Source organism: Adiantum capillus-veneris, chromosome 30 (genome assembly GCF_014529385.1).
Source record: "Adiantum capillus-veneris isolate H3 chromosome 30, ASM1452938v2, whole genome shotgun sequence".
NCBI classification, from domain to species: Eukaryota; Viridiplantae; Streptophyta; class Polypodiopsida; order Polypodiales; family Pteridaceae; genus Adiantum; species Adiantum capillus-veneris.
In genome coordinates, this window is record NC_140960.1 from 109,284,924 (window position 1) to 109,311,858 (window position 26,935).

General features: G+C 44.6%; 1 protein-coding gene across 1 annotated transcript; it reads left to right on the top strand.

Annotated features, from left to right (window-relative positions):
- The first annotated feature begins 3,460 nt into the window (after window positions 1-3,460).
- Window positions 3,461-21,767, top strand: LOC147418598 (Low temperature viability protein). The gene is made up of 4 exons (XM_086506763.1): window positions 3,461-3,936; window positions 4,038-4,427; window positions 19,986-20,624; window positions 21,273-21,767. Exons 1-4 carry the CDS (start codon window positions 3,568-3,570, stop codon window positions 21,402-21,404), a joined length of 1,530 nt encoding a protein of 509 aa, XP_086362889.1. The 5' UTR covers window positions 3,461-3,567; the 3' UTR covers window positions 21,405-21,767.
- The last annotated feature ends 5,168 nt before the right edge of the window (window positions 21,768-26,935 follow it).

The following is a 26,935-nucleotide window of genomic DNA, read 5'->3' on the forward strand; positions in this document are numbered from 1 at the left end:
CACTCGCGCACCGTGGGGACTCCACGCAAGGTTCCCCGGGGCACGCTATGACCCGTCGGCGGTGCGGCGGAGCCTGAGGCTACGTGGGGCTAGGGACCCGAGACGCGAGACCCGCGAAGACCCGCGAAACGCAAACGGCCGTCGACCCATGGAACGCAACCACGCCCGAGCCGGTCCCGTCCGAGCCGGGCCCCCGAGAAGGCAACTTGACCCGAGCCGGGCCCTCCTGAGCCGGTGCCGTCCGTGCCAGGACCCCTTGAAGCAACACCTTGGTCCCTCGGCCGCGCGCGGGTATAAATCCCCGCCGGGCCCTTGAAGGTAGAAGTCCCCTCGGCCGCGCGCGGGTCTAAATCCCCGCCGGGCCCCTTGAAGACAGAAGTTCCCTCGGCCGCGTGCGGGTATGAATCCCCGCCGGGCCCCCTCCCCGACGCGCCCAGAAACTGGGGCGTCACAGCTTGAGTAAAAAAAAGACCCTACAAACTTAATGAGGAAGGTGTTTGAGAAGCTTCCTATGCATGAAAGTCCCAAAGTTAGGGAAATCTTTGACTTAACCTTCCACTCACCCAAAGGGCACCCCTTTTCTCAAAGGGCACATGGGACACATGTCAGACCCTCCCTATGCTTAACCACATGGTGTGCTTGAATGCTATTGGTTGGGCTAAAGAGGGGTCCAATGAGCTTATAGTTCCATCCAACAAATATCTAGATATTTTCAAGCTCTCTCTCTCTAAGGGGTAAGGAGGACACTTATCCAAAGACTACCCATGTACTTGAATGCATGTTGCATGTGATTGGCTAGGGGGGAGAGGGGTCCAATGAGCTTGAAACATGTGTAAAAGCTACAACTCGCCCCAAGCAAGCAAGGGGGGTGCTGGAGGGATATACACCACACACGCACTCGTTTTGTGGATTCATTCTCACTTGGTGAAAGTGGAGGAACTCCACCTCCTTCTCCAAGCTTGTGAGAAGTGAGAGTCTCTATCAACACTCTTGGCTATGGAATGCAAATCGAACCAAGACCCATGCTTCAATACTTAAGCTTGCCATCTTCTCCATCTTCATTACTATACTATTATGTATGCTAGCAAGAAGAGTGATGATAAGTGAGGAACTATTTCTTTCTCCTATGGAATGTTTCTTCTTCCTCTTCCCTATCCTCATTCCCCGCTAGCTCTCTCCACCTTCGAAGGTGTTTGAGGCCTTGGGATAGTTAATGCTTTCTACAAAGTTTATGTTATGCTTGTGATGCATGAAGCTTTCCATCTTCATTGCATCACCTAGGTCACAAGGAGCAGAAAGATTGTATTGTACCAAGTCTTTCTTGATGGGAGAAACTATAATACAAATGCCTATTGGAGGGGGGACCGGATCCGTAGGAATTCGGTCCTCAACTATTGTCAGGTTCTCTAAACTCTCTCTCTCTTGCAAAAGTATCGTTCATGCCAAGTTAACTAAGTACCATGTTTATGTTGCTACCATCAATTAAGTTCACCCGCTATGTTCACAAAGTAATCTCACAAAAGTGCTTCACCTAATTTCGTAATTCCGCTACTCTCAAAGTTCATAGGCCATTTCCATTACAGGGTCTCTTTTGAGATGGCCGTTATTGGATTTTTTTGAAATTTTGTCCGAAATACAAACAAAATGCTGTACAATTTTTCCTTAATAAAGTTACTTGACCTCTGCTTAGTAGGGAGTTTCTTTGTAAATTATGACACGGGTAAACAATATAAAAAGGTTTTTTACACACACCCTCCCATGTCATGCCATTGCTTTTAGTGCATATGATTACATTTTTAAATTATTTGATCTCTGCATAGCGGACAATTTCTTTGTAATTTCTGACACTATGCAGAGATCAAATTACTGGCCTGCCGACATGGGATCTGTCTTTCTTGATCTCTCTCTGTCTTCCTAGGTTCTTCTAGCTCCACGACAAAAGCATCTGGATCTCTCTCTCTCTCTCTCTCTCTCTCTCTCTCTCTCTCTCTCTCTCTCTTTGGAGTTGTTTTTATGGCAGTGGTGCGGTGGATATCCAGGGCCTGGGGTGAAGGGTCTCTCTCTCTCTCTCTCTCTCTCTCACACACACACACACACACACACACACACACACACACACACACACACACACACACACACACACACACACACACACACATGTTGAGAGTAGTGTTTGTAGGAGAGTCTTTGTCCCTCTTGTTGCTGGAGTCCTGCACCAGGCAGAGGCAGGTACCGCCTAGCTTGCTATAGTCCAAAGCCACTACTCAACAGAGTCGTCTCGTGAGCACGCCTAGCTTGCTACGATGAGCAGTGGTCTTCGAAAGAGAGTCCCCTCAGCTTCTCTCTCTCTCTCTCGTTGTTTTTATGGCGGCGGTGTGGTGGATATCCAGGGCTTGGGGTGAAGGGGATCTCTCTCTCTCTTTTGAGTTGTTTTTATGGCGGTGGTGTGGTGGACATCCAGGGCCTGGGGTGAAGGGGATCTCTCTCTCTCTCTCGTGTGCACACACACACACAAACACACACACACACACACACACATGTTGAGCGCAGTGTTCAAAGGAGATTCTTTGTCCCTGTTGTTGCTGGAGTCCTACAGGCAGTGGCATGTACCGCCTAGCTTGCTGGAGTCCAAAGGGATGAGCAGTGATGCACAATAGAGTCGTCTCGTGATCACGCCTAACTTGCTGCGATGAAAGTCCCCCCCCCCCCCCCCTCTCTCTCTCTCTCTCCGACTCAGTCCCTCTCTCTCTGTATGTCTCTCGAGCTCCCTACTGAGAGGATTACACCGTGGAGGGTTGGCGTGGCATGCAAATAGAGCCAAATACGGGTAGGCAAGGGTGATGACGTGGAGCCGACTAGGTCTGGGTGCACACATGAAATTGGGGTGGGTATCGCATAGAATCTAGTATAGTAATATCTTTTATTAAAGGGGAAATTACCAAAATACCCCTCTAATTTGCGAAAATTCCCAAAATACCCCTCAAATTTCAAAAATTCACAAAGTACTCCCAATATTTTGTCATAAATTCTCAAAATGCCCTTCAAATTTTTCAAAAGTTCCAAAATACCCCTTGTTAAATTTCTTCAAAGATAGAAAAAAATTGTAGCTTTTCATAAGAAGACTGATTCTTTATCAATATAGATGATAAAATCAGAATTTTGAGTTGGTTATGTAGGCTTTAGAGATGAATTGCTTCATTAAATTCTAGACATAATTCCCTTTTTTGCGAGGTAATTTATGACAAATTACATGCTCAATTGTCAAAAAGGAATAAAGATTAGAAAATCTTGAACAATCCAATCAAAATAGATACAAAGGAATTTTGGGAATTTTTTGAAATTTGAGGGGTATTTTGGGAATTTCCACAAATTAGAGGGGTATTTTGGTAATTTTCCCTTTATTGAACGTGTGCGAGAATAGAGAAATGAGAAAGATACAATGTGTGTGTGTGTGTGTGAGCTCGTTGCAATTAAAGTCGTGATCCCTTCCTCGTTGCTTACAGTCGGTGAATTAGGACTCGAATTTTGAAAAGCATTAGGTCGCCGTTTGTGCACAGAGGAGCAGAAATGGGGAAGAAGAAGTTCATTCACAAAAAGCAGTCCGCGACCTACCGGCTTGTATTCAAAGAGTCCTCGTCTGCTACCGATGGGGAGGGAACAGACAGAGTGTTTGTGCGCGTGGATGGAGGAGATTCCTTTGTGCCGGGCTTCGACCCTGGAAGCGACGAAGATGTCGATGAAAGGGAGCACGATGGACCGGGTAGAGGTGCTGGCCGCATCTCTGAGGACTTACGTCAAGAGATGCTTGAGCTCGGATTCCCGGATGACGGCTATAATTACCTGCAGCATGTTCGAGATGTTGGACCCTCAGGTCGCATTGGCTCCTTTGTGCCCTCCAATCGTGTGCGCCTTGATACATTGCGGCCTGATATAAAAGTATGCCTTTTGTCATCAGATGTGTATGTAAGGTTTCAGGACAATATTTCCGGTTTTGTGTCATTGATGATCATTTTGACATTGAGCTTTGTTGCAAGCAGGCTTTTGATGCATCAAAGGTACAAGTGCCCTCCTCTGCAGAAGAGAGTGAAAGCAATGCTCTATGTGCCAGTGGAGGTGCACGTAGATTACGGGGTCCTGTATCAAAAGTTGTTGATTCTGATGTAGCTGCCTTGCTTGACAAGGAAGATGATATTTCTCTCGTGTCTGGTGATGAACTTGAGGATGATTTTGTCGTTTTAGCCAATGAGGGTGTAGATGACTTCTCTCTTGAGGAAAGTGCCTCAGAAGAAGATGATCATCAACCTTCCAAAATCAACAATCAATATCTGGATGCTGAAGAAAATTCTGAAGATGATGATTATGAGAAGGATCATGATGATGATCGACGTGAAAGATCAACCCGCTTTCTTGACGAGCAGTTTGAGCTGGTAATATTTCTTTTCTTGAAATGCAGATTAAACAAGCTTTCAAGCATTTAAGATATTGTCTCCTGGGTTTTTATGTTCAAAAGAGAAAAAGATAGAGAGAAAGAAAGAAAGGTTGGGTTTTAAATGCCCACTAGAGGCCGAAGTCAGCCTATGAGACCAATCAGAATATTTTATCTGTTTTTTCTGGACAATGAAAGCAAAACGACAAGGACAAGACTAGGCTAAAAAACGAAGCCTCAAATCTTCAAGAGGCGGAGGGAAGCTCTATCTTTTAGGCTTAGAATGCAAAGAATGCAATACTTAATGCATCAGGTGAATGATCATGCTATATAGGTCTAACTAGCTCCATCCCTACTTGTAGTGTGGTTGTAGGCTGATACTATTGTAGCTCAAAAGCTCCCTTCTCATGTATTTTTTCCTTGCCTTTACCATGAAATACTTCAGTATTTTCGTTTGAAACCAAAGGAGCATCCATTGGACAAGTAATTTATTTTTACTCAAAACAACATTAAGAGCATGCATATCTCATTGAGTTGCTATTGGGTGTCTATCTTAACCATGTGTTACTACTTATGAGACGCAACATGATCAAATTGTCGAGACTAAAAGCATTGTTCGTCAGGCTTCCCGTTTGAGTTTTACACTGCTTTGTAGTAGACAATGGTCACTACTTGCTTAGTCTTTGTCCTCATCCGAATCTGTCTTGATTTTTATAACTTGTTCTTGCACGGTTGCATCAATGATCTCAGGAATGGTCCGTGGAAGGCATCTTGGCTCATATGTCCAAGATTTCCAAAGCCTTCACACAAGCTTTCCCTTCAACTTTGTCCCCTTTGTTAAGCTCCTTCTTCACATGCTGACCTATTACATGAAGAAGGGGTGAGGCAAGGTCTTACCAATAAATGTTTTGGAAGGGTCTAGTTCAAGGTTGCATCCGTATGTACATACGGAATCTTTTTGTACGGTACAACCGTATGGTACTGGCCGTACGTATCGTACGGTTCAGTACGGTGGGAGCAATCCAATTTGGGCGAATTGGTAGCGATAGGATGTGGAACCGGAACGCGAGCCATTTTGGGCTTTTGGGTGGTCTGGAAGGCTAATAGCCAAGGGTTGCATGCTTAATACTTATTGCACGTAACGATTTCAGATTTCTAGAGAGCGGCAGATTGCAGAGAAGTTCACAGACAGGAGTACAGAGACTTGTACCTAGACTTGTACCCGAGCCTTTCCCGCCTAGAAAGGTAAGCTTCGCTCTCTTTCTTGCTCCTTCCACTCTTTCTTCCTACGTTGCGCGTACTCTTTGCGACCCCCCTCCCTCTATTCCTCATGTGTTTGCACTCTTCGCAGAAATTCATCATGCCGCGTAAGACCAACCCCAACTGGCAGCTCCACACTAATGTGTTAAGCGTAATCACGACCGCCTCCTTGCAAGGTTCCCACACATGCTTATGGCAATGCAAGTATCGCGGGGTCCAGCACACCAGTACCATAACGCGAGTCAAGAGGCACTTGACCGGCATTGGGTGCACTAATCAGATTGGTGCATGTGAAAAAATACCAAAGCGTTTGAGGGAGCAACTCATTGAGGAGTATTTTCCAGGTGGTGCACCTACAGTGCAAGGTACTCCCAGCATGCATGATGCTTTACACGGCTTTTGTTGGAGACTTGGAGAGTCTGGGTACGCAGACACATGTCGGGGAAGGTTCGGCTTCCACGCAACCCCGTGTTGGCAGGAAGAGGGCACGTGTTGGTGACCGTTGACGATGATGATGACCTCCTGCCACGTGATACAGGTACATTTGACAAACCAAAGCAGACCACTTTGCCTAGTCGTATCTCTTCGTAAGCTTGGACTAAAGAGCGTCAGAGGGTGGCAGAGATGGAGATATGTCGCACTCTTATTGAGTGCAACATATCTTTCAATGTTTTGCGCACAGATCAATAGAAAAGAATGGTAAAAGCAATTGCACAGGTTGGGCCTACTGACACATGGACTGGTCTTGATTACACCAAGATGGGGACGACCATGTTAGGTGAGCAGAAGACCTTAATTGAAAAGGCACTTACTCTAGTGACAGCAGGATGGCAGGAGTTTGGATGCACCATTATCTCAGATGAGTGGGCCGACATTCGCAGACGCCACATAATAAATATTCTCCCTTGTTTGTACACCTATTTCTTGCGTGTTGTGGATGCAAGAAAAGCAGGAGAGAAGATCACAACTGAGTTTATATATGGTCACATCAAAGCAGCGATAGAGGAGGTTGGCAAGGAGAATGTTGTGCAAGTGGTGACAGATAATGTGGCAATTTGCAAGGCAATGGGAAGAAGAGTTTCCCGGCATAGTCTGGACTGCATGTGTTGCACATTGTTTAGATTTGCTAAGGGAGGATATTGGGAAACTTTCATGGGTGCAACCCATAGTTGCAGATGCTACAAAGGTCACCACGTTCTTCCGCAAAAAGCATCAGGCTCTTACTATTTTTTGCAGCCATAGCACTTTGGATATGGTGCGACCTTCCAAAACCAGGTTTACGTACATTTACTTGGTTTTGCAGAGGCTCTACAAGCTTAGAGATCCACTCCTTCAGACAGTTGTGGATTTAAAATGACGGCATATGCAGTGGCACTTGAGCTTGTGTACGTCCTTCAACTTACGGATATAGAGGGATCGACCTTGGGTCTAGTCTTTCATCTGTTTTTGTAGATGAAAGGCCATATCTCCAAATGCTTCTTGTTGACTGCTGATCGATAAGAGGTTCCCCCTTTATGTACTACTATGATACTATCTAGCAATGATTGAGTGTACACTATGGACTCTAATTGCTATACACAACTCAATTTTCAGCCGATCCGATATATTGGAGTGTGGGGAGAGACGATGGACTTTCATGAGCCATCCCATCCATGCGATGGCCGCCATGGTTCATCCTCTCTGCAGGTCGCCAGAGCTATGGAGTGATACCTTCCTCAGCACAAAACAATCTAAGTGTATTGGACTCATGTTTTCAGAGGACGATCAGCTTCAGATAGACAGGAAGTTCACCAACTACATGAACAGCATTGGCGCTTCTTTTACGAGGGCAATAGCCTCGAGGAAGGAAGCCACAAAGTTTCCTTTGACGTGGTGGCACTCTTATTATCTCTCATGCCAGGCTCTTCATGTTCTTTCTCAGGTAAGAGTCCATTTAACATTATACTTTTTCATCTTTATATTATAATGCGACCATAAATTCCACTTACTTAATTCCGTGCGCAGAATTGCTCGACTGGAGCATGTGAGCGCAGTTGGAGCTCTTGCTCATTCACACGAAGATTCGGAATCGCCTTAGCGCTTCTCAATTGGAGAAGTTGGTGTTTTGTAGAGCTAACATGAGGCTCATGCGGAATTACCAATCTTTGGGGCAACCCAAAGAGGTAACTGATTTCGGCGTACGACTGCTGGCGTAAACACATACTATAACCTTTTGTTCACTACCATTTATTTTTGTAAGGTGCAACGGAAATGAATGTTGAATTTTGCTTAGATGAGTGCTCTGAATTGTGCTCAAGGGTTCCTTTTACTTACGGAAGGGAGAGCCTTCCGTTTCTTTAGTGAGAGAGTGCAAATGATCACAAACAAAGTGGGTAAACTCTGTGCATGAAAGTACTGAGACTGAGAGATAAAGAGAGAAGAGAATACGACACCAGAAGAGTTGTCAAACCCTCCTCCGAAGGCCCCACTCTCTATGGCGAGAGCGGTCTACTATTGATTGCACAAATCTCTACAATGCTAGGGACTTGCCAACGATGAGGATGACGATGAGACGGGCTGAAATCTGAAAACGCTAATGGCTGAAATCTGCAAATCTTGTATCTGCTGAATTCTGACTCTATGTCGATGACGACGATGCTACGACGACGCGCTGAAAACGCAGATGCTGAAATCTGCGCTTTCCGGGCTGAATCTGCAAACGTTGGCTGATCTGACCGAGCAGCGAGATCTGTTGCGGGAAGGTGAGATTTGCGAGGTTTGGGACTTGCGGTATGGTTGCTAACTACTGAAAACTGAAAATGCTAATGCATATGCTGAATCCGTCGCGGAGGATTTGCAAAATGCTAGGTGTGTTGCTGATCCAAAAACGCTAGGGCTGATCTGTTGTTCCGATGCAAAAACGCTATGGATCTGCTATGGAAATATGCTATCGCCAAGCTTGATCTGTTGTCTGCAAAACGCTAGGCTGTCCTTGCTAAAAAACGCTAGGCTTGATCTTTGGTCTGTTGGCTGGAATTGTTAGGTTGGCCTACCAAGAAGTCTTGCTGAGAAGGTGCCTGTTGAACACTCAGTTCTTGCTGCCTCTGCTGCCAGAAAGTGCTAGCGCTAGGTTTTCTTATATATCTGCTTGTCAAATTGCCCTACCCAGTATCCCAACAAAAGTCACTTAATAATAATAAGTGAAAAATAGCTAAAATAGGGATATTAAGTTTACTGTACTGTAAAATGCTCCTGATGGTAATGTTGATGGTCATGCTGTGTGCAACCAAAGGATATGCATCTACTATAAGTGCCTAGACATGCACGGTCTGCCAATAGACTCACAAAAGTGCCAGAACACTCCCTAAGCTAGGCTAACTGAACTAAACTGAACCCTAGTCATGAAGTAGCTTGTCCACGTACACATAAAGTTAGATGTGCACGTGACATTCCCTCCTTTTCAAAGTTAGGAACTGGTACCGAACTGTATGGCGTCGAGGGAGATGGCCAACAACGTCTGGAATCCTGGAAAGGACTCTTCGCCGGCCCGATTCGATGCGTGGGTCATGCGATACTTGAACTTCATAAAGGTCTGCAACGCTTCTTTGGGCCGCGCCGAAAGCGACACAAAGTCATCTGTGGCTCCTTCAATGCTTCAACTTCATCTATAGTCATGCGTCTACCTTCTTCAAGAATCTTCGAGAATGAAAATTCCTGAAACCACTTCCAACACAAAAACATGAACATACCCATTCCATGTAACTAGTCTTCTTTAAAGGCTGTGCATGCAATGTAGATGAACATATAGACAGAGTGCCAAACCGTTCATCAAACACACGCAAACAATGAAATCGAAATTCGTGTTTCTGATCTAGATCAATCAACTATGGCAAATCACAATGGAAATGTGGATGCTTGATGCTCAATCCTTCTTGTGCTCTTTCTGAGACTGTGTCATGCGAAGGAAGAGACATGGAATTGAATTCCTTGGGTGCAAACATTTCATCTCTACATGAGAGTACATACATCCGTGCTCATTCATGAGTGAATCGTGTTCCTCGTGCAATATGGCATGCCTATGAAAAGGGATCACATAAGGACGGTGACTAAAATACAGAAAACCATCACGAATGAAACACTCAGACAATGCGTGCTGACTAATCATGCGTACACATAATACTTGTTGTGGGGGTTCTTTGGACCTCGAGTCGAGAGCCAAGATCGTTCTTCGTGATTGATTGAATTTGCAACGAGGTTAGCTTTACTAGACAAAGTATCAACTAAACCATCATCCTTGTGAACAATCACATCATTATCCTGCAAATCATCATGCTCGTGAATAATCACATCTTGATCTTGCAAATCATCATGCTCGTGAATAATCACATCTTGATCATGCAAATCATGTGTGTCGTGCTTTGGAGAAGAAAAGATTGAGAGAGGCTCCTTTTCCTGATTCTTTTCAATCTTCGCCTGCACATTAGAATTGAGAGATGAAGAATGAACAACCTGCTCCCCACAAATGTCAATGGGAGTCACTTTTAGCATTGAAAGTGAACGTATTAGTTGCCCAATCAATGAGAGGGTTATGCTCACGAAACCATCGAATGCCTAAAAGCATATCACATCTTGAAAGAAGAGATACTACAAATTTCTTGCGGAAGGACAATTGTGAATACTGAACAAAACATCAAAGCACTCTTGCGTGATGAGAGAGTCCATACCGGCAGCGAAGCCCGACATCTTGAAAGGAGATGTCTTGCTAACCTCCAAGCGGGCTCTTTCGACAAGAGAGTCACTAATCACATCATGCATACTACTGGGTCAAACAATTTGACAAAACGCTGACCCTTCACATGACTATAACACTTAATGAGAGACTCATCAATGGGATGATCGTGAGAAACTTGGGTCACACTCCTGTTCTCATTTATCATTGACAAAGGAAGTTGGTTCTGTGGGTTCTTTAGATTCATTAGAGTCAAGCTTAGGACATGTTCTTTTTATGTGACCCTTGATGTGACAATGATAACATCGACCTTCCTTAGAATAAATGCTTTGTTCTTTCGACGTGATGTATCCTCCTAAAATTCTTTTTTCTGCCTTTTCATATGGAGTGAGCTTAGGTTTAGCAATTGTGTTAGCTTTACCCTTAGGTTCATTCGAAGAGTTCTTTTCTGAGAGACTAGAGGAAGATTGGTTAGAAGAGTTACCATTCTTACTTCTTAGCGCTTTGTTGGTTTTGAGAAGTTTGGGAGGTACTTTGAGACGACTTGTTCTCCTAAGGCTTTCCCTTGTTGTGCTTCATCTCTTGGGAGAGAGCAATTGCTACCGCCTTGTTGAGGTCTACGAAGTCGAAGACTTTTACATCAAACTTGATATATTCGTCCAACCCAAAAATGAAAGCCTCTTTGCGCTCATTATCCGATTTGCGTAATTGGGTGCCGAGCTGCAAAACACGGTTAGAAAAGGACATGACTGGCATACCATTATGCTTGAGGTTACGCCAATCTTCTTTCAACGGTGCTAAGTACTGTGGTGGCATAAACCGCGCCTTGAGCTTGTCTTGGAAGTCGGCTCAATTGAAAGAAAGGGACGCGCCTTCCTCGGCTTCCTCTAGGTGTGCAGTCAATTGTGCCTCTTGCCATGTGGTACCAATTAATGGCATCACCGGCAAGGTACATAGCTGCCGTCAAACCTTGCTATTTTCTGTCTTCTTAGTTGTCGCAAAGTAAGCATTAAATTTCGCAACCAAGAATGAATAATAGTAGCATCCATCTTACCGTCATACTTACTGAACGTCAGCTTCTTTGTGACGGAGTTGTTGTGTCCGAATCTCGGCTTGCGCCACTTGATGAACTACCAACATCTTTGGCCGGCTCGGGTTTCGAGGTCAACGTGTAGGACCAACTTTTTCATGCGTTGGTATCTCTGCGCATCTCGCTTTGACTCCAAGGCCGCTCGTCTCTCTTCGGCCGTCTCCTTTCTTTCTTCGGCTGCCATGCGTGCTTGTTCACGCTCATGCTCACGCTCACGCTCAATAGCTGCTTTTCTTTTTGCTTTTCTTTCTTTCGTTCCTCGGCCACCAAGCGTGCTTGTTCACGCTCGCGAGTCATTCGTTCCTCGGCCACCAAGCGCGCTTGTTCACGCTCGCGATCCAAGGATGCCTCTCTTTCTTGGCGCTCCCGATCCATGGATTCCTGTTTTTCTTGCCGCTCACGCTCCAAGGTAACGCGCTACGCTTCTGGTGTAACGTCATGACCATCATCGACTTGACCAAAGCCTCCATAGGATTTGGTGCAATCTTTGGTGTAGATGGGGAAGGGGGGGGATCAGAAAAACCTCCTGGTGGGGAAAATTCTTCTTCGCCATTGCTATGCTCATCACCTCTATGCGGAGTATCCATTTCGCTTCGGGTAATGACCATACACTGAAGTCTTGGGTTCTTAAGTTCACGAGGAACTTGGGTTCTTGTGGGTCTTGGGTTCTTGAGTCTTGAGGTTTTTCTTTAGCTTGCAATCTGTGCTAGAGAAGGATCTTCTCTTACCCGAGCTCTTCTCTTTTCTGCGGGCACACCCCTTGGTGGCCTTGCGCTCACACCAAGGTTGCTTTTTCCCAGCTCACGTCGATTGGCTGGCCGCTAAGTGCACGGTCCGCTCTCAATGAGTGAAAACAGGCACAAGGGGAGGTTGGACAAGCCCTTCTTGGGTTACGTGCGACCGCAACAAGCAAAAAAAATTATGTTGTTCTTTTCTTGAGTGATACAGAACACTGCCAAAGCTCTGATACCAATGTAAGGTGCAACGGAAGTGAATATTGAACTTTGCTTGTAAGGTGCAGCGGAATGAATGTTTGAACTTTGGTCAAGATGAGTGCTCCAAACTGTGCTCAAGGTTCCTTTTTGTTCTTATGGAAGGGAGAGTCTTCTATTCTTAATGAGAGAGTGCAATGATCACAAACAAGTGAATGGACACTGTGGGTGCAAGTGTATGAGATTGAGAGATAGAGAGAGAAGAGAATACGACACCAGAGACGTTGTAAAACCCTCCTCCGAAGGCCCCACTCTCGTTGGCGAGAGTGGGCTACGCTTATTGCACAAACTAGTACAAAGTGGATGCATGTGACTGATGCAAGTCTAGGCTAGATCGATGACGACGACGGGGATGGCGAGATCGATCTAAGGGCTACTGCTGTCCAAAAACGCAAATGGCTGAAATCTGCTGTTGTTGAAAACGCTATGGAAAAACACTGATTTGCAGGTCTTTATAGCTGAAATTTTGCTGTTGCTGTGAGGCTGAAATGGCTATGGAAGAGGGCGACAAAGGCCTGTTGAAAACGCCCAAGGGCTGAGATCTGTGGCGACAAGTGCTTGGATGAAGAACGCTAGCTGAGGAGACTTGGCGATGGTGCTGTGGCTGAAATTGCCAAGTGCTGGAAACTGTTGGCGATGAAGCCTTGCTGAGGAAACGCTAGATATGGGGGATCGCCTGCTGTGAAGGAATCGCCCAAAGGGGTAGGAGTCTTGCTGAGAGAGAGGGTGAACCTGCTGCTGAGGGCTTGTGTTCTCCTTGCTCATTTGCCAAATAGTGCTAGCCTTGGTTTGCTTATATATTATCTTACCCAATTTGCCCTACTCAGTTCCCAACAAAAGTCACTTAAAATAATAAGTAAAAATTATCAAAAATAAGAAAAATAGGTAAAATACACTGGAAAATTCCCCTGAAGGATTCTGATGGGAATGCTTATGATCATGCTATGTGCAACCAGAGGATATGCATCTATACTAAGTGGGGCATGCACGGTCTGCAAACAGACTCACAAAAAGTGCCAGAATACTTGCTAATCTAGACTGACTGGAGTGACGGAACCCTTGTTGTGCTGTAGCTTGTCTACAGACGCATAGGGTTGGATGTGTCACGTGACATCGCCTCCTTTTCAAAGTGAGGTACTGGTATCGAACTGTATGGCGTCGAGGGAGATCGCCAATAGCATCCGGAATCCTGGAAGGGACTCTTCGCCGGCCCACTCTGATGTGTGGGTCGTGCGGTACTTGAACTTCATAAAATAAGCATTAAATTGATGCAACCAAGAATGAATAACCGTAGCATCTATCTTACCATCATACTTACTGAAAGTCAACTTCTTTGTGACTGGGTTGTTGGAGTCCGAATCGCGGCTTGCGCCACTTGAGGAACTACCAACATCTTTGGCTGGCTCGGACTTCGAAGTGAGAACATGTCGTACCAACTCTTGAATGCGTTGTTCACTCTGTACCGCACGCTGTGCCTGTCGTTCTTCGGCCGCCAAGCGCGCGTGATTATGCTCACGCTCACGCTCAAAGGTGTCTTGTCTGAGTTGGCGTTCACGCTCCAAGGCTTCCTGCTGTTCTTCTTTTCTTTCTAGTTGTGCCATCGTAACGCGAGTCGTTTCTTGTTCTTGTGCCATCATCTCCATCATCGACTTGACCATCGCCTCCATAGGATTTGGTACAACTCGTGGCGTAGATGGGGGAAGGGGGAGGGTTGGGAAAACCTCCTGGTGGGGAAAACTCTTCTTCGCCACTCCTATGCTCACCACTTGTATGCGAAGTATCCATTCCGCTTCGGGTGATGACCATGCACTATGATCTTTGGTTCTTAAGTTCACGAGGAACTTGGGTTCTTGCGGGTCTTGGGTTCTTGGGTTCTTGAGGGTCTTCTTTTGCTTGCAACTTGTGTTTGAGAAGGATCTTCTCTTCACTCGAGTTGTGCTCTTTTCCGCGGGCGCACCCCTTGGCGGCCTTGCGCTCACACCAAGGTTGCTTTTTCCCACCTCACGTCGATTGGCCTGCCGTTAAGTGCATTGTCCGCTCTCAATGAGTGAAAAGCGGCACAAGGGGAGGCTGGACAAGCCCTTCTTTCCTGGGATTCCTGTCACTCTTCAAAAACACGATTAGGAATCGACACGCCCAAGTGAATTTGGGTTCGTGCGACCGCAACAAGCAAAAAAAATCTTTTGATACTTGTGGTTCTTTCCTTGAGTGATATAGAACACTGCCAAAGCTCTGATACCATTGTAAGGTGCAGCGGAATGAATGTTTGAACTTTGCTCAAGATGAGTGCTCTGAATTGTGCTCAAGGTTCCTTTTTGTTCTTATGGAAGGGAGAGCCTTCCGTTCTTAATGAGAGAGTGCAATGATCACAAACAAGTGAATGGACACTGTGCGTGCAAGTATATGAGACCGAGAGATAGAGAGAGAAGAGAATACGACACCAGAGACATGGTAAAACCCTCCTCGAAGACCCCACTCTCGTTGGTGAGAGTGGTCTACGATTGATTGCACAAACTGGTACAAAGTGGATGCATGTGACTGATGCAAGGCTGGGCTAGATCGATGACGACGACAGGGATGGTGAGACCGATCTAAGGGCTGAAAACTGATGCTCTTGTACTGCTGTCCAAAAACGCGAATGGTTGAAATCTGCTGCTGCTGAAAACGCTATGGAAAAACGCTGATTTGTAGGTCTTTATTACTGAAATTCTGCTGCTGTTGTGAGGCTGAAATGACTATGGAAAGAGGGCGACAAAGGCCTGCTGAAAACGCCCAAGGGCTGAGATCTGTGGCGACAAGTGCTTGGATGAAAAACGCTAGTGCTGAGGAGACTTGGCGATGTGCTGTGGCTGAAAACGCCAAGTGCTGGAAATTGTTGGTGATGAAGCCTTGCTGAGGAAACGCTAGATATGGGGGATCGCCTCTGCTGTGAAGGAATCTCCCAAGGGGTAGGAGTCTTGCTGAGAGAGAGGGTGAACCTGCTGCCGAGGGACTGTGTTCTCCTTGCTCATCTGCCAAATAGTGCTAGCCTTGGTTTGCTTATATATTATCTTACCCAATTTGCCCTACTCAGTTCCCAACAAAAGTCACTTAAAATAATAAGTGAAAATTGTCAAAAATAGGGAAAAAAGGTAAAATACACTGGAAAATTCCCCTGCAGGATTCTGATGGGAATGCTTATGATCATGCTGTGTGCAACCAGAGGATATGCATCTATACTAAGTGCCTGGGCATGCACAATCTGCGAAGAGACTCACAAAAAGTGCCAGAATACTTGCTAATCTAGACTGACTGGAGTGACGGAACCCTTGTCGTGCTGTAGCTTGTCCATGGACACATAGCGTCTGATGTGTCACGTGACATTGCTCAAGATGAGTACTCCGAACTGTGCTCATGTCACGTGACACATCCAACCCTATGTGTCCGTGGACAAGCTACAACATGACCAGGGTTCAGTTCAGTCAAGTCAGTCTAGAATAGGAAGTGATCTGGCACTTTTGTGAGTCTGTTCGTAGACCGTGCATGTTCAGGCACTTAGATTAGATGCATATCCTCTCTAATTGAGGCTTGAGGCATTTGAGTTTTATGTCCAATTATCAATATGTTCATTTTCAGCATTGTAATTTGAAATGTAAATTTGTTTATGAGTCTATGGGTTTTTCACTAAAGCATGGGTTTTTTACAAACGGTACGTACCTATTACGTACCTGAAAGGTGATTCAGTACGGTAGTACTACGTACTTAAAACATGTCGTACACTACGTACCTTTCCACCTTGGTCTAGTTAAAAAATTTCCTCGGTGACCACTTGACATGCACATCATAACCACCTAAGTAGATCTCGAGCTTTGAGCTTTGGCATTTGTTGTTAATCACAGAATTTTCAAAAGAAAAGCAAAATTGGGGACGTTGACAATGGCAATTTAAGGCCATCGATCTCTCTCGTGCAAGAACATTGTGCTCCACAATCTTCTTTGTGGTAGTGCCCCCGCTGCTTGTATAGTTAAATTAATCTTGGTTTTGCAAAGTGATGCGTGTGAACAGTCGTAGATATGATAGCTCTTTGGAGTTGTCATTGTTCACTAGTCCAAAATTGGTTGCACCATTGTACTCTTTGTATCATTTTTGTTGTCTTTTTAATGTTATTTATTTTTTTCCATCCTTTTGTTTATTTTGGGTACAATTGAGAATATCTAGATAACTCATGGCTCGGGCCTTCATCCTTAGGGGAGTATTCATGTGGATGTTGTAATTGAAAACCTCTGAACGATGCAGGTTGTGGTTTGGGGAGCGTTTAGTTGTATATGGAACCTCTGAACAACGCATGTTGCAGTTTGGGGGGCGTTTGGTTGTATATGGCCTTTGAATTTCATGGCTCAAGACTTCAATGTTTGGGGGGAGTATGTCGGACACATTTTGAAAAAGCCGAGATAAGGCGAATCTCTCAAAATACTGCTCTGGAGAGGCGCAGCCTGGAAAAAGATTACGCGAACAGCACCCAGATGGCGCAGATGAGAAGAGGGGGAAAGGGGGGGCCCGCAGCAGGATCTATTGAGGGCGAGCGACAGGTTTCTAACTTATTAAGGGCAACTCGCATCATGCAGTGCATTCGCTCAGATTGGCTTAGAGTAGTTTTTTTAAAACTTATTAAGGCCAGCTCGCATCATGCAGTGCATTCGCTCAGATGGCTTAGAGTAGGAGCTACCTTACCTGATCGCATGCATTCGATACCTAGAGTTATGTCTTATCCTTTTAGAAGAGGAGTTTACAAGAGGTAAATACCTTCGTAAAGAGATGGAATATTCTTGATTAATGAATAAATTGAAGAACCTGCCAGTGTTTGGGGGGAGTATTCAAGGGAGAGTGTGGCCTTTGAATTTCTCACGGTTTGGGACCTCGGTTCTCAGATAAGTATTCATTGGGGAGTTTATGTCTATGTCTTTTACTGAATCTATAATCTTTTGTGTTGCTCAAGACATATCTTTAAATATTAGCACGGTTTGGATGTGATGGCTAACTTTGCTACGCCATTATGTCTTGTGATTGCATCTGTAATCATTTGTGTTACATCGTAATGTGCCAACCATGAGATTGCCTAGGTATGTAATCTTAGTGCATCAAGACATCCCTTTAAAGATCAATGCGGTCTAGGTGTGATGGCTAACTTTGTTACGCCAAAATATCAAGACCTTTGACATGCAATGAGAATACTGAATGACCCTTTGAGCGATCCTCGGGTTTTTGAGCTAACTTGATTGAGTTTTCTAGGTCTAATCATAGACGATTACTTTTCTTTCAAGAGGGGCACCAAGTACCCGTAGTAGCTCAAGCACCCTAGCGTTTCAGTTTAAATATGTATTGAGGCGACTCCTTTTGGCATCCAAAGTTGCAGAGGAGCCCCAAGAGCTTGTACCTTGTTAAAGCAATATTAAGAAATACCGGAAGGGGCGCTAGGGTTTGGGGCTAGTACCGTCTGAGAGTGGAACTTTGTCACTCCGTCTCTGTTGTGTGGATTCTCTCTCTCTTTGAGTTCAATGGTTTTGAAGTGCTAAAAGTCTGTTTTAGTTTGTTCTTTTCAGTTGGTAGGTGGTGCCGTAGATGGCTGTAGGCTCTCTCTCCCCTAGATTTTTGGTACCAATGGTGATATTTCTTCTGCTCGGCCTTGGAGGCGCGGAGTTGGATATTGGAGATTCTTTAGTGGAGTTTCAGCCTTCTTGACAAAGTCTGGGTGGCATGTTTTAACCTTAGCTCTCTATCCATATTCGCATGCTCCTAGCTTTTGTAGTATCGCCCATCTTTTGTAACTCTTGTATCACGGGTAGTTTTACCCCTTAGGTTTGTGGTTTTTGAATATTTCAGGGGTTTTTCATTGTTAGATCCAAATAGGGGGTACCCAATTGTAGAAAAATCAAAAAATCGATCATTAGTGGAAGGTTGAAAAAGAAAATATTAGTGGAAGGGTGCTAAGTAGAGTTAGTTTTGGAAATTAATCTGCATGGAATTATCGTGGTAGCGCAGTTCATGAGTGCCGCTCTGTGTGTGTGTGAGATGATGGTCTACGGATGGAAACACAGAGTGTCAATCTTTGTACTGTTTGCATGCAGAGAAATTGCGCATGAAGGGTGCAGTGCAAAGGAGGAAAAAGGGCGACTCAGCTTTATACAGGGTTGTATGACTACGAAGAGAAGAGGGTGGGAAGGAGGCAGAAGAGGGCGAGGAGAGGAGGGGAAACCAAGACCATGGTAGGAGGCGGGAGCCATGGAGGAGATTGCCATGGCAAGGGCCGTGGAGATAAGGGCGACGACAAGGCAGCTGTAGCCATAGGTGCAGACCTAGCTGGCGCGTAGGTTGTAGAGGGCGAGGGAGCTTGGACAAAAAGGGAGGGGGATCTTTTGAGTATCTCGTATGTTTTATTTGTTAAGAGCCAGTAGGACCCATTAGGGTAATATATATGCATGGGCTGTAATTTAATGCCTTCGGGCCTGTAATTTGATTACGTAATACAAATGGATACCAAGCCTAGAGAGAGAGAGAGAGAGAGAGAGAGAGAGAGAGAGAGAGAGAGAGAGAGACTTTGGCTATGTTACCACAGATTGCTTGGCAGGGGGATCCTCAGACACGTGATGAAGTTTTTTCAGTCATCACTAGCATTACACTATGGAATGTTTGGAGAGCTCGTTGTCTTCACATTCTCAGTGCGGCTCCACAGCTCCTTCAGGATACCCTCACTGCCATTTGGCTGGACATCATTCACACCCTGAATTGGCAGTGGGATTCTTCCTCAGGTACATCTCGAGCAGCGGAGGCTCGTCGATTTGCCTTCCTTCGGCGTTGGGCCCGATCTCCACTCTTCTTCACACTTACAGGTGGCCAGATTACATGGCATTATGCCCCCCCTCGGTGGTTTCTCCTCCACTCATCACACAGACCACCATGAGATTGTTCTAGTCGAGTTGTCACTATAGTGGCTCTCATCCTTACATTCAGCTTGTACACCCCACGTGATAGGCTATTTTGGCATTCGCTGGGGATTATATTGTACTCAGTAATATACAGCCCTGATTTTTCCAAAAAAAAAAAAAAAAAAAAAGAGAGAGAAAGAAAGCTTTATTAACCTCTTAGAGGCTGAACTCGGCCTATGAGACAAAACCATGTACATGTGTGTATCCTCTGGGTATCCAAAAAAGGATAAAAGTGCTGAAAAAGAAATGAACTAAAGTGATACAAGACTAGAGGTGAGGTGGTACAGTGCTGAAGTAATCAGATAAGAGGTGGGGTAATACATGTGCCAGTATACTGAGGGGATGGAGCTCTATCTCTAGTAGATGTGAAACTATATGCTCAGTGGGTACACACACACACACACACACACACACACACACACACACACAGAGAGAGAGAGAGAGAGAGAGAGAGAGAGAGAGAGAGAGAGAGAGATTGTGGGTTAAAAAAAATTCCAAAACCTTGATAGAGAATTCTAACATGGTATCATGGTTGTGTTTTTTGCAGCTTGCACTCAAAGAGTACGATGATGATGAAATTGGTGAACTAGATGATGATGATCTCTCTGCACGTGGGCCTGCTCATATATCCAAGTTCAACAATGTTATGTCAGATTTTTTGGTCAACAGCACCTTTATGCAGGATAAGTATCAGACACCAGCAGAATTAAACAGCTGCACTGTGGATAGTATTGGACACCCACAGGCTACACAGAGTGCTGACAAAGCAAATGAAAGTTTCTCATTATGCATGCCTAGTGCAGACAAAGACATCATCCTGGCTTCTACAAAGTTAAACGAGAGTGTCTCTTCAGATGAGGAGAAAGATTTTGTTCTTGCAAGTGATTCTGATTCTGATGAAGCTAGGTGGGATTGCGAAAGCATAGTAACCACATACTCAAACCTTGATAATCACCCAGGCAAGATTTGTTCATTCCCAAAAGTTTCAAGCAAGAGCGCAAGGTGGACTGAAGACTATCAATCTGTGATTCGGCTGAAAGGAAAGCAACAGATTCCTCTTGATTATCTTCCAAAAAGAGGTAGCTCCCAAGTTGAAGGAAAGAACAAATGCCCCAATCAAGGGAAAACAGTGAACTTAGTTAGAAAAAGGACGGAGGAAACCAAGGACGAGAAGAAGGCTCGAAAGGTAAGCTTATCTTCAAGTTTGCAGTCATTAATTAATTGTTTGTACTAGTTTGCATGTCCTTGTGGTGAATGTGTTGTACAGAATATTGGTAAAATGCTATTTTGGTTTGGTCCAATTTGGAAAGTGATCCAATTTCGAATGACTTCACATCCTACCACAAGTAGCGTGTCGAGGCTTATGCATGAATTCTACGCTGAAGGTCCACAGTGTGGTTATACGGAGTATGTTTCTGGTTGAAGTACTTTCTTAATATTTTGTTATCAACGGCTAAATGTAGGCTTTTTTGGTTGAAGTGCTTTCTTAATATTTTGCTATCAACGGCTAAGAAGGGAGCAGGGTACCAAATGCTCGGTACTTTTTAGTACATCCAAAAGGGAAGGTTTGCATGTAGTCAACACTCGTGCTGCCTTTGATCATGAATAGCAACGTGAAGGCTTTTATCGACTGTGTTTTGTTGTGGGTAGAGATGTCAATGGGTCTGTCAAACTTTGTTTCGGAAGGATTTATGAATGGTACATACGGAGAGAATATGGAGAGAGTTCTTTGTGGAGAGGCTACTTGCTTTTCTCGATTACAAGGCTAGTACTGATGAATCTTAGGAATTCCACTACCTTTTTTTGATATTGAGAGTGATTTTCATCCATGCAGGTGGCTATCAAAGAGGAAAAGCGATCTGCAAGAGCATCAAAGAAAGATATGAAGCTTATGTATAAGGATGAATCACAGCGGGCTCAACGAACTGCTGCTTCCACTGGGCCAGCAACATTGCCCCTGGGATAATGGTTTGGATGAATACATATTACACCCGCTGCAGTATTGCAGGATTGCATAAGTTTTGAGGCTGCCTGCCTCTCCAAAATCGAAGGAGATGTTCGAAGAGGCATGTGTTGCATATGTTTACCATTAAATGAACGCATACATCTCTTTTGTATGCATTATTGTATATCCTTTGTAGCTCTGCAGTTAGTTCTTCACATCGTCTCTAGACGTAGCGTCCCCTTCTTTCAACTGATACTGCCTTTTTATCTGGCCAATGTACCTGAAATGTCTACCTACAAGAGGCTTGCTGGAACATGCGATTCACTCAGAATGAGTTAAGTTGAGAATATGGATTTACCAATGTAAAGGCCTGAGTTTTGACTTTGCGGAGATTTAGGTTTCTAGCTTTTTTTTGTAGTTAAGCAGTACTTTTTGGTTTTACCTCAATAAGGAAAAGCAGACTACTGAAAAAATGCATGATTTACACTACACATATTCAACAACTAATTTTGGAGTCACTGTATTTTTCGAAATAGTGCCGACACAAAAACACATCAAAGTTGCCAGAGCTCCTAGATTTTTGTCTCGAAAATATTTGCTTGTCCGAGATTATAATGCTGCGAGCACTTATCAACAGAGCAGCCATGTGAAAAGAAAGATCCTTAGGATGGAGAGGTTTTGCATAGTGTATATTGCTCTCTTTCATAAGTGGGATGTACATACAGGGTCTCCATTCCAAAGCAAGTGGCTCCTGCCTTAAAAAAAGAAAAAGACGTACACATCAGTTCAACTGGGGTGTCGGGCATATTACTGTTTGTGATGCTGTGCCGATTTTTCATGGGTGAAAATTTGAGCTACCCTGGAGGCTTTACCTAGTTGCCATTCTAGAAGCAAAGAACCTTACTCCACATATGTAGGATGTGATGAATCCTCGGCGGAGGAAAATCTGTAGAGGCAAGAGAAAAAGCAGAAGAGAGGCACATTCTAGCTCAAGGGGAGGAGCCATGGATCTTCATAATCAAAGCATGAGAGAAAAAGCATTCTCTAGCAGAGAAAAAGCATAATTTTAGCTCAAGGGAAGGAGCATTAGCAATCTCTAGCCGTGGATCTTCATCATCAAAGCCTTTAAACAAGGTGTTGCTGAAAAGATATCACTACTTACAACAAGCCTTTCAAAAATTTCTATGTTACCTTACAATTTTGCCCTTTGCGAGTCTGGAAAGTTCCTATGTTCGAGGGAAGGCATTAGGAATAAAATGTTCCTTGTAGAAAAGAAGTGGCAAGGATATCACATTGAAAATTTAAGCGTTTAAGGGGTAGGGAATGGACACTTAGTGTCCATTCCTCATAATACCTGCGACCCCTTGGCGAACGGCAGAGGCTGGGAGCCATGGGGGAGCAGGTAATATGAGTGAATGGACACTAAGTGTCCATTCCTGACCGTCAAGGGTCCGGGGGAGGGGGCCCAACAGAGGCAACATGATTTTTGAGGAAGGAGGATCAACTGCACTGAGTCAGGCTCTGATCAGTCGTAGTGTTCACATGACAGTGCAGAGCTCAGAATCTGCATTACGCACGCTGAGGGGTCAGCATCTCATCACTTTCCCTGTGCTGACGTGCTGCAGTTTGATTGCAGCTGATTGGAGACTTTCTAGATGCTGAGGTGGAAGAGATTCTATCCGTTGAGGTGGCGCACGCTGCTGAAGATGAAGCCGACGACAACTTACGCAGGCTGAGCTGGCTGCCATCCGACATTAAGTAATCACAAAACTGAAAAAAGAAATTGAATTTTGACAAATAGTTTTAATCACATGAAGATCCCACAGTGCCGGTGTTAGGATTTGAAGGGCTCCCTATTCTTTCAAAAGACGGGCACTAGGAAGTAGTACCCTTGCCATAATTTCATTTTGCCATTGTACGATCAAATACCACAAAAATTGCACGTCCAAGCAACATGTTTGGTAAAGAATATAAGAAGGCTCTGTGCAGGTCAAAACATTCTCCCCTATTTTACTTCCCTTCTCTAGAGATGGAATTTTTTAGACAAGCCCGTCTAATGGCAGATTCATGAAAGCTTTGACCTTCATACAACGAAAAAAAGTGTCTTTAAGAAGGGTAGATGTATGTCACATCCTATCGCAGCCTTACACTTCCAAAAATCAAATGACTTTCTTTAGTCTCCAATACTTTTGAAGGCCCACTTGAGGGACACATGCTTAACACTAGGAGATGCTCAACCTTTGACATTTCATATGCAAGGCTTTGTTTTAATAAAGTCAATAACCATTGAAAAAGCATAATTTTTTTGAAATATTAAGGGCAAGGTATAGTTCAACAGTCTCTTTCCATAGGAATTATTGAAAACCCCATAAGAGTTACATAAAAAAAAGATCAAAGAAAACTTTTACGGACTTCAATATTTCTCGAGGCGGGATGTGTCCCCCTACACTATATACCTTGGGGTGGATCTCGGGGTGGATGAACGATGCAACAAAGTAATTGCGTTGATCTTATCCCCTCACAATCGTGGTTTCAAATTATTATTATCAGCTCATCTGATACTCAGATTTCTTGTCCACTCTTGAGTCTAACTCTAGAATAGCTGTCAAGCTCCAGTTTATCCATTTTGGCAATCACGGTGGTTCGTTAAAGCTCTTTGCAGAGCCAATCTCCCAAGTTTGGACTCATAGAGTTAGTTATTGACAATGTCTATATGAAGTCCAACACGAGGAAGGAGAACCACTAGAGTCATACTTCCTGCTGAAGGATCAGAGTAGGAGTCTGATGATCTTCAATCACACTCTCTGGCTGAGGACACATAAGCGGACCCAAGCATCAAAGAAGCTGAAGCACACCAAAGTTCGGAATAGTTTGAGTATTCAAGGAGGGGGCATTCAGAGAGGTCAGAGAGACACTCTGTCACAAACTGGTGACGTGGCTGCCCAGTACACACATACTCTCCCTTGGCAATGGACCCCCCAAAATGCAAGCTGTATGGATGCTGACGTGGCACTGTCGTACGGACCTCCGAAATCTGTGGCACGTTTTGCGGCAGGAAAAGCGGACAGGCAGGCACGTACGGACGACAGCCTTTGGGCTGTTTTTGGCTACACAATTGCTTGCTTTATTTTACGCGAGAGAGAGAGAGAGAGAGAGAGAGAGAGAGAGAGCCTTGATGCTTTATAACACAAAAGAAATATCGAAAGGGGCGCCAGTCTTTGGGGCCAATATCTCTAGGCACAAAACTCCACCGGGCTAGTGTCGAATCAATTGTGAAATGTGAACTGTTTTGAAGTGAATCTCTGCTGTGTCACGGTAGAATCTTGACTTGGAGTGTCCAAGTCTATTACAGTGGTATCAGAGCGCGGCCAATTTCTCTTCTACCGGGAAATCCGATCCTTTTTATGCGGCACTTATGGATTCAGACAGAGATCAGTCGACTTCCTCTGTATCCGGAGATGCGGGAAGAGATCACGAAGAGGATTCATGTGAGGAGTATGGCCCACCTCGGCCTACTCCGGCGGAGCTTGAAGAGATGGAGCTTCGACGATTGATCGACGATGTTGGAAAGATGATGTTAAACTTTGCGAAGGACCCGAAATTTACAAAATTTATGACCCAGACCTCCTTCGACGAGGTGTATGCACAATGGCAGCAAACCACAGAACCACTCCCCAAGCCGGGACTCAAGAAGCCTCCTAAGGATGTATACTGAGCAAGAATTAGAAGAGGTGGTTGATGCACGGATTTCTAAGCTTTTTGACACGTAGAACAAAACTGAAAAGCACGACAAAAAGCAAAAGAAAGGAACTGACTTCTCGGGTTATTTGGATCGTCAATCTACTTTTGCCTCGGCAAGAAAGCAAAAGAAGCGTGTGCGGTTTGAAGGATTACCTAGTTCTTCTTCTTTTGAGAGTTCTTCTAGCTCATCCGATTCAATTGAAGAAGACAGAAAGGGAAAAAAGCGAAGCAAAAAGAAACGCTTCGGAAAGGGCAAGAAAAAGGCAAAGAAGTCTAAATCTCGCACAATTTCGGACAATTCTACAAAGGACTCGTCTTTGGATAGTTCGGACTCCGATGACCGCAGATTTTATGCAAGGAAGAAGATTTTTTACAAAGCCAACCAATATGACTTTCTGGAAGATAAAAGCAAGAAAGTCCGAGATTTTAAAGAAGGTGGACAGTCAATTAAATTTGACATGTTTTCTGGTTTTCGAGATGCTTCGAAGGCTTTGGCCTTCATACAACAGTTTGACATAGCTTTCTCTGGAGGGCGTTACTCATTAGAGCACTCCAAGATTCGGAGGGCTACTTTTTACTTCAGGGGAAATGCTCAAACTTGGTGGTCCACACTTCTATTGAACAAGAAAGCTCCAGTTAAATGGCTGAAATTTAAAAGGCTTTTTATTTCTTCTTGGTTGACTTGGGAGTACGAACGTGATATACGAACTGCTTGGAACCATCTTCGGATGACCAAGTGAGATTCATCGGACGCATATTGCGAGAGATTCTGGAGCTCTTTTCTACCAGCCTCTTCATTTAAGGAGATCTCGTTCAAAGAACAGATTGAGCGGTTTACCTTGGGACTTCCTACAGAGATCCAAGATCACTGCTTAGAGCAAAAGTCAGATTCCATTCAGGAATTGATGAGTCATGCAAATGGGGTTTTGCCATTTACTCAGGCAGTTTGACCTACCCCACATATGAAATCATGACGCAAAGACGAACAGACTTCGAACAATGAAAGTAGAAAGAAGAAGAGAAACCCAGAAAAGAAAGAAAAGGATGCACGACCCAAGCTTACTCTTCGTGAGAGAGCTCTCTACATCAAAGAGGGAAGTGCTTTGGATGCGGGGAAACTGGGCATATCTCCGTGAAGTGCCCTAAAAAGGCACCGAAAGAACAGAACAACAAAGACAGGCCCGAGGGTTCGAAAGCAGCTGAGGAACGTGGACAAAAAGGCAAGATGAAAGCAGGACTGGTTCCAGATTGCATGGGTACTAACCCAAGCACGATTGATGAGAGTAGAGAACTTTGCCGAGCTTGGGGCAAAGTGAAAGACGAAGTAGCCTTGATTTTCTTTGATGGAGGAGCCAAGGCCAACTTCATTTCACCTGAATTGGCGGCGTGGCTCGAGATCACACCCGATCGGATGGGACCACTAGCAGAGGCAGTTCTAGCAGCACCCGGCAGGGACGTAGCCATTACACCTGTCATTGGAAAACTTTGGTTGCATTGTCAGGGGTATTTGGGACACGAGGACTTCTACATGATGCCCTTCGAAGGTTGTGATGTCCTCCTGGGAATTCCCTGGTATCATAAGAACAACGCCGTGGTCAACTATCGGGCGAGAAAAGCGACTTTGACTACAGAGAAGGGCATAACCATTGTACTTGATGTAAAACTTAAGGGCGAGTATGTCCCTATTGTATCAGCTTTGGCCGTTTCAAAATTAATGAAATCCATTCTGTTTGTTTAATCGATCTTTTTGAGAGATTTGAGTGATCAGAATAGAAAAATATGTCAGAACTCGATAAAGAACGCCAAGGTTT

Excerpts from the sequence above, each read along its gene's own strand:
- LOC147418598 (XM_086506763.1), top strand. The coding sequence starts at position 3,568 with ATGGGGAAGAAGAAGTTCATTCACAAAAAGCAGTCCGCGACCTACCGG. Across the intron at positions 3,937-4,037 it reads CATTGCGGCCTGATATAAAA|GCTTTTGATGCATCAAAGGT; the intron begins GTATGCCTTTTG and ends TGTTGCAAGCAG. Across the intron at positions 4,428-19,985 it reads TTGACGAGCAGTTTGAGCTG|CTTGCACTCAAAGAGTACGA; the intron begins GTAATATTTCTT and ends TGTTTTTTGCAG.